Raw genomic sequence first — 8,408 nt, 5'->3', positions numbered from 1 at the left:
GAAGAAGATGACTCTCTTCTAGGCCAAGCAGGTGGGAGTCGGAACACTTACTCGACTTCCACCCTTGAATATCCTCTTCATCTCCAGTGGCTTCGCCCACCTTTCCCCTTCCAGCAAGTCTCTTAGGAGCCATAGGATCGAGAAGGGAACAATTCAATTCTTGCTTCACGCTCGGGGGTTAGCGGTGGCTAGTTTCTCGCGGCACTCAGAGGCGAGGGCAGATGAGTTTTTTCCGGCGGCGGAGTAGGCAAAGGAAGCGTGCTAAACCTAGGTTTATCCGAACAATTAAATAAGCAAAAGCCAGTGGCAGTACGGTAAATAACAGAAAGTTCAAAGGTCGTGAACAAAGTTCTCAGAGTTATTTCAGCCAGGAACTTTGGGATTCGCTACAAAGGAAATGAAATAAACTCAAAAAGTGGAAATCTCCATACAAAGATTACATTCCGAATAGAGGAGAACACACAGATCTGAGCAACTTCACCACTCAAAACCACTCGATCTGAGTTACAAAGGAGTCAACCCTAGGGCTGATACAAAGATACAAAGCTTCTTACTCCCAGAGGGGAGTAATCCAGATACATTCAGGGAGAAAAAGACTTGTAAGAAGATATGCATGATCAGGAACATCGCAAATCCTTCTTTTGCACCTGCTCTTCTCCCTGATATGTTTTGCAACAAAAACAATGCCATCTCTCCAGAAGCCATCGAGGGGGAAACAGCCACAGTTCCCACCCGAAAAAGCTTCTGACACGGCTTCCACCGTCAGCCCACCAAGACAACCAGGATGGCTGCGATGTGAGAAGCAAAGGTGGCGGCCTGAGAGATAACAAGTGTTTGTGCTGCTCGCAAACACTCTTCTAGCACCTATAAGGATGAATCGAGTACTCTCGTCAGGAGGACGAGTACTCTTCAGTGAAGAACTCCACTTGGAACCCATAGCTACAACTGCAAGAATAAAGATTCAAGTGCCATAGACCCTGCTTAAATAGACGAAGTAGCGGAGCCTCACTACCCCTCGTGACACCAAAAGACAGGGCGGCTCACAGGCGAAACAGAAAAGATTCTATAGTAGTACTCGCCACATGAACCCACGGGACAACAGTATACTGCACTGTCACCTTTTCAAAAGATTCGCCGCAGCATTGATGAGCTCAGAAAAGATCACAGAGGACGTAGCACGATATCCTGGACCCTTGACCCCAAATCACGGATTTGAATTCAAGGCTCGGGGGCTGCGGGATACGTGTCATAAAATGACAACTTTTTTCGAAAAAGTCCCAAACTTCAAACCAAAGATCGAAGGACTCGGAAGACTGAATTGATCCTCAGCCTGATTTATCAAATCAAACTAAGGCTCGGGGGCTACTCCATATGGAGCGTGAGTATATCGCCAACCATACCAGAAGGACTCGGGGCTTGAGCACCTCATAGCCTCGACGCTGCCGGAGAAGCACTCGAAAGACTACTTGAAGCATTTGATGGACTCCAAAAATGGTCGACCTGCTCCAGAAGCACCCAAAGCACTCGTTGCCCAGACAAAAGTCCAGAAACTCTTGAAGCACCCAACGGACGTCTTCAGAAGCACTCGACGCCTGCAGGACTCGACTACGAACAGCTCGGAGGCTTGTCAGATCCGGGACAGCAGGACTGCCCACGGGCTCAGAATATTCTAGAGTAGGGTGCCCTACCTCTCTTGTATCTAGGGAGTAGCACATGGATATGCCCTACCTCTCTTGTATCTACCCAAATATGAGTAGAATTAATCGACACACTCGGGAACCAGCCGAACTCCTCGGACTGGGATCCTAATAGAACTTGACTAGGACTTTCTATGTAACCATGTTCCCCCGGATTATATAAGGGCGAACAGGGACCTCCTCAAACGGGAGGAGATACATCGAACAACACCTTAGGGAATACGAACCATCACACATGACATAGGATATTACGCTCCGGCAGCCTGAATCTGTCTAAATCCTTATGTTGCTTGCACCATCGTTTTCTGATCTCGGCGAGTCCCTACTCATAACCACTCTCCTCGAGATATCTCTCGGAGAACCCGACGGTAAAACACCGACAGGATATGAATGTGAACAATTTTCTCAGAATCTTTTTGATATCCTTTGGGCTATACGTAGGGACGAAAACGGACCGGACACCAATGGTTATATACAAATATGAATACATATATTTATCTTTACTCAGATTTAAATTGGATACGAATAATATCAAATGTTGTGGATATTGATATCCATTCTATTTGCATATTATATATATCATATAAATATTCAGATACACAGATACAATATGGATATTCAATTACCGGTTACAGATATTATATTTAGTCTCTAAATCCCTTCAATAAGATGGATAGAAAATATGCGTACTATTTTCATCATGAGCAATGAGTTGTCTGGATTTATGCTTGGAGTCTATGAGCTGTTAAAATGGGCTCGAACCTCACATATTTGGGATGTGAAGTACTCAAGTATAGGTCTGGACCTAAAATGCCTAGGACCGAGCTTGAAATGTGTAGCCCAGAACAGAACTGGACTGAAAATAATGTAATAGGATTAAAATGGGTCAAGCAAAAAATGGTCCGGATCTGCAACTGGCCATTGGCCCACAAATAGATTGCTCGGTGTATGGGTCTTGCTAGGCCACTGTTTTCTTTTGTGGCAGATTATATCATTACAATAGATCAATCCGTGCAACCATCCAAGAGGTGTACCGAGGCTTTGTTTGACATGATTTCTAGCGCTAGGAACAGTAAACTTTGACCGCTAATTACGGTGTCAAACGAAGAAAGTTTATAAAATCAACTTCAGAACTCCCGCGCTAATGACTCTGAAGAATCTAATGAGGTCTTTGGACGCGCGATTAGAGGATGATTGCTGTAGCATCACTGTAGCAATCATCGATTAATTACCGTCATTAGATTCGTCGCGAAAAATTACACCTATCCCTGAAAAAATTTTATAAATAAACTTCATTTAGTGCTTCATATATGCGAGATTCTTTTTCCGAAAAGCGTGCACGAAAGATTTGTTGCGAAACCAAACAACGCCCAGGCATCAAAACTCTGACAAACCATCGCGTCGCTGTGGCCATTGACCATCAACAGAATCACCACCGACGTGTGTGCCGCCTAGAACTCTATGGGTGTGTTTAGTTCCCACCAAATTTCCAAACTTTTCATCACATCCATCACATCTCCTATCACATCGAAACATTAAATATAGTAAATAACCTATGCATGGAGTACTAAATGTAGTTAAATAAAAAAACTAATTGCATAGTTTTGATGTACGTTGCGAGATGAATCTTTTGAGCCTAGTTAGGTCATGGTAGGACAATATTTACCACAAACAAACGAAAATTGCTACAGTGTGCTACAGTGACTGATGTGACTTTTTCTCCCCTTTTCACCTCATCTAAACACAGCCTATATAATATATCCAACCCTCGTAACTCCTTCGAATCCACAACCTGTAGCGGTCGGCAACAAGGATTCCTCGCCGCACGTGTACCGCTCAAGTGACCAAAGTCTGGCGGTGCCACTAGCCACGTCAGCACTGGTCCTCGTCAGGCGCCGCCAGTAGCCATGTCAGCACAGGTCCTGCTGGACAACCACCCCAGCGCGATACCTAGGATTTTAGTGAAATTTCATGACTTTCGTGTTTTTCGTTAGTGAAAGAAAGATACGAATTTCAGAAAAAGAATCTTCTTTCATTCTTTTCTTTCACTGACATATAGGGTCCGCACAGTCATGAGTCATGGGCCTCGAACCAGGCACATACACGCAGCAGCCGCCGTCCACGTTCCTCATGGCCACACTGTCTTCTGGTGGCCAGCTCTGGCAAGGGCAAGACGATGGAGCCGCGTGAGAGGTCTCTGACTGAGATGTATATATATATGCTTCGGTGATCAGTTTGGCGATAGTCGAATCCAGGCTATCTAGCTGATGACTGTTGTCACAAGCCTTCGACACTCTCACAATCGCGCAGGTTGATTTGTTACATTACCAATATCAGAGATGATGATTCTATCTTGCATCCTTAGCTTATTCGAAGAAATCACGCCATGATCATGGGCACAAGCCTTGTACAAGGTCAAAGAAACAGACTCGTTCACGGCTGTGAACGCATCACTTGATGAGGTCGGTGATGGCCACGCACACGACCCCGATCTGCCCGGCGTACTCGCCGCGCCGCGCGAGCGGCGACGGGACCCCGACCTCGGCGAAGACGTCGTCGCACCGGCGCGCCAGCGCCGCGGCCTCCGCGGCCATCTCCTTCCCCGCCGCGTAGTCCCGCGCGTTGATCTCGTCGTACGCCCCGGCGAACGAGAGCTCCATGTCGAAGTAGAGCCTGCGGCACTGCCCCAGCGCCGCCCTCTTCTTCGCGTCGTCGGCGCCCGCGCCCGGCGGCCTGGCCAGCAGGGCGTCCGCGTCGCGGACGGCGCCGCCGGCGTTGTTGAAGCCGAGGTTGGCCGCCACCTTGGCCAGGCCCCAGGCGTCCGCGCCGGGGCTGTCGCGGTGCCTGCTCAGCTCCGACACGCAGAAGCCGTAGTCGACGCGAGCGTCCGCGCCGGCCGCCGCCTTGCACGTCGTTTCCACGGTCGCGTCGGCGGCGAGGAGCGCGGCGAGAGCCACGGCTGCGGCGAGGAGGCTCTTCGACAGACTCGTCATCATGCTCTGGTGGCTTCTGGACTCTGCGCTGCCGCGTTGATTCGTCTTGATGGGTTGCAGTCTTTGCAGAGCCCGGTGGTGGCAATGTGCAGAGGTGCCGTGGGCGTCAGTTCTTGTTGAGAGACCGCATGATACTCAGGAATGCGAACGAAACGCGATTCATTGTGAGCCGTTTCGGACACCCCATTTATCATGGCATTAACTTCTTTAGGGTCCTCTTTCTAGCGCCTCATTGTCTTCTCCGAAGCCTCATTGTCTTCTCCGAAGCTGGAGTCGGAGGGGGTGGGGGTGTGGGGGGTGTTGACAGCCAAATTCTGGCAGTTTAGAGGCCGACGGTCTACCGATCGGGCCGACCGGTCAGACCGGTCTGTCCAGTTGTAATTCAAGTAGTCTTCGTTTTATTTTGAAAATTCTTGTATAAACCGACTTGGAGAGGGGTACGACTTTCCCGGCCTATAAATATAAAGGTTAAGGCCGATTGAGGTATTCCCAATCGAATCAATTAAAATATTGCATTACTTTTTATCTCTCGAACCCTAGTCTTTTCCAACCCTAGATTGCTTTTTTCTTTCATCTCGACGATGTTTGAAGACGTTCTGAGTGGCCTGCCGACCTCAAAGCAACCCTAGCCGCGCAAGCTCCGATGGGGTCCCTCCCGAGCTCGCGTTTCTTGGTCTTCGCGGTTCTCTGCTCCACACCGGTCAGACCGGTCTGCGGAACCGGTCAGACCGGTCCGCCAGGGCATCGCTGGTTCAGATCGTTTGACGATCTCCTGCGCGTTCTAGTGCATTCGAGTGTGTTGGCGCGATTCTGTTTCAACACACTTTTTGGCGACTCCGCTGGGGATAGATTAATCTGGTTTTAAAACCGATATAATCTACTCCTTGAAGAAGATGGGCTCTTCAGAGATCGACAAGGAAAACATCATCACAACTACAATGGAGGAGCTCACCGAAGAGGAGCGCAAGGCCTACCTTCTTGTGGAGGAGCACGTCAAGGCACAATTCTTGAAGGGCTTCAAGAAGGATCGTGGTGGCCTCGTCAAGAGGGTGGAGGAGTTCGTACTGCCGTCTCTCAAGTTTAGTAAGGATAAGATTGAAGAGATTCCCAATGTAAGCCTCTCTCTCTGATATGTTTGATAGAATGTCATCCATAATGGATCAAAAGATTGTTGCTGCACAAGCTGCTACGGGTGACATTTTGATTAAATTGAGTAGTGATGTTGATGCGCTTAAAGGTAAACAACCCATGTCAGATCCTAACTCATTAGATCCGAGTTCGGCTACCCATGAGTTCACATCTGAACCACTCTATGGTATGCCGCCGAACTCGTTCTCAGGGCAAACCCCGCCACCGTCGACCGTGCACACAGCACCAGCCAGACCGGTCCCACAGACCGGTCCGACCGGTCAGACCAGTTATCAAACCGGTCAGACCGGTTACTCAGTACCGTCGCCGACGCCTCTCGAGACAATTCCAGGTTCGGCTGCCCCTAGCCGAACTAATAAATTGTCACTGTATACACCACCTCGCACTACTACTGTAGCGGGAGGGCCACGAGGATCTGGACCTAACCAAGGACCGATCCCGACTTCTTCACAGACGATGGCGCATGGAAATTCTAATGCACATCATTTTTCTGAGTTTTATACCAGCCAGTACTATCAGGCCGATCTCCTTAAGTTCAAAGAGGATCTGGCAAATGCGATTAAAAGTAAGCTTGGGGTGGATATGAGTACTACACGTTTATATCAAAAACCTTATCCCGCTGAGTTTGATTTTACTCTTTTTCCTGCTGGTTGGCGTATTCCTGAGTTTACTAAATTTAATGGTGATGATTCTCGTACAACTTAAGAACACGTTAGTCAATATGTCTTACAATTAGGAGAAGCCGGTTTCAATGATGCTTTGCGTGTGCATTTATTTTCTTTACCTTTGACTGGAATGGCTTTCTCTTGGTTTTCCTCGCTTGCTCCTAATTCTATTCGCAATTGGGCTCAGTTGGAGCATAAGTTTCATGATCACTTCTTTAGTGGGGAAACCGAAGCAAAATTGTTGGACTTAACATCAATTAAGTAAGGACGTGATGAGTCTTCTTCGGATTATTTCAAAAGATTTAAATAAATTAAAAATTGGTGTTTTAGTTTGACAATTTCCGAAAAGGATTTCGCGGATTTGGCATTTAATGGTTTACGTTCTTATTTGAAAGAGAAACTCGAGGGCTTTGAATATCATACTGTGAATTTCTTGCAAGTCAAAGTCATGGGTTTAGAGTTTAAACATAAAAATGCCAAAGATACTTTCAAGCCTCATCGGTCCAACACACATATTCTTGATCATGATTCGGATAGTTCGGACGATGATAGCAAGGAAGTATATGCTGCTGTGTTTGTTTGGCCATCAAAGGTCAAACCCGGTTCAGTTCCATCTCGCAAGCCGATTCAAAAGAATTGGCAAGAGGAGCTGAAATTTACTTTTGATGTTTCTAAGTGTGATCGGATTTTTGATGAATTGCTTAAGAATGGTAACATACGATTGTCACATGCTATTCCATCTCCCGACGAACTTAAACGACATGTATATTGTAAGTGGCATAACTCTACATCTCATGCTACTAATGATTGTAATGTTTTTCGTCGACAGGTACAATCGGCCATTAATGAAGGACGATTGGTACTTTCTGAGATGCAAATTGACAAGGCTGCTTTCCCTGTTCATACGCTGGAATTGAACAATCCAAAGGTGTTCATTCGGCCGGAACAAGCCGAAGGGGCAAAGGGGAAGCATGTTGTCATCGGTGATCCAAGACCGATGAATACAAGTGACAAGATCCTTGCCCGGGAAGTTATCAAAGAGAAGACTGATGATGGCAAGGATACTCTGAAGATCATTGTCAGAAATCCCAGACTCGGGGGGCAAGGAAGCTCTCCACCAGAAAATCGGTCTGCTGATCAGGCACGACCGGTCAGACCAGTGTCTCCGACCGGTCAGACCGGTCCGACCGGTCAGATCGGTTCCTCCAGCCGGTCAGACCGCTCTGGTGATCGTCCCCGGACTTTCAAGCCAAAGCATCCGGAAGTGGGTACTTGGAAGACCAACGAGGTGAAGTTGCAGGGAAGAACTGCTAATCAGAAGCCCACCTTCAACCAGTTGTTGAACAAGTACACAAAGGCCGTTCAAAAAGATCGGCCGCTAAAAAAGAGACCGCGATCGCCACCGCACCAAGATCGTCCAGTGTCTCCAAAGAGGGAATCCAGCAGGCACATAGGTGATGTTGTCACATTGTATCCTCCCCAGAAGATGTATGCTACCATGCCATGGGTGCCACCGGCGTCAAGTGCAACAAATCCCGCATGGGAGCATGAAGGGATATGGATGCAGTGTTTCCCGATGCCTTATCCTCCACATTATCAAGGGCAAAGCTCCAGGGTACCCATGCACGACCGATTGGGACCATGCCAATCTGGTCCAGTGTAGCAGGCTGCACCGGTCAGACCGGTCACCTCTGACCGGTCAGACTGGTCTCACCAGAGACCGGGCCAGGTTCCTACTCCAAGATTCGAGTATCGCATCAAGGAAAAGAAAGAGGAGCAGAAGCCTGTTGCTGATCCAGAGAAGCCTAAAGCCGATGTTATTCAAATCGGTGAAATCAAAGTGCCCATAAGGGGCCGTTTAGTTCCCAAACCAAATTTTTTTGGGTGTCATATCAACGATTTGA

The 8,408-nt window shown here is 47.8% G+C and overlaps 1 protein-coding gene across 1 annotated transcript; it reads right to left on the bottom strand.

Moving 5' to 3' along the window:
* Positions 1-4,030: 4,030 nt before the first annotated feature.
* LOC120656751 (pectinesterase inhibitor 8-like) lies at positions 4,031-4,693 on the bottom strand. The gene has a single exon (XM_039934934.1). The coding sequence runs from the start codon at positions 4,691-4,693 to the stop codon at positions 4,148-4,150; it is 546 nt and encodes a 181-aa protein (XP_039790868.1). The 3' UTR covers positions 4,031-4,147.
* Positions 4,694-8,408: the final 3,715 nt, after the last annotated feature.

Source organism: Panicum virgatum, chromosome 1K (genome assembly GCF_016808335.1).
Source record: "Panicum virgatum strain AP13 chromosome 1K, P.virgatum_v5, whole genome shotgun sequence".
NCBI lineage: Eukaryota > Viridiplantae > Streptophyta > Magnoliopsida > Poales > Poaceae > Panicum > Panicum virgatum.
The sequence above is the reverse complement of the archived record's forward strand: the minus strand, read 5'-3'. Positions and strand labels throughout refer to the sequence as shown.

Bases quoted from the DNA above. Each gene is read 5' to 3' on its own strand.
- LOC120656751 (XM_039934934.1), bottom strand. From the start codon at position 4,693: ATGATGACGAGTCTGTCGAAGAGCCTCCTCGCCGCAGCCGTGGCTCTC.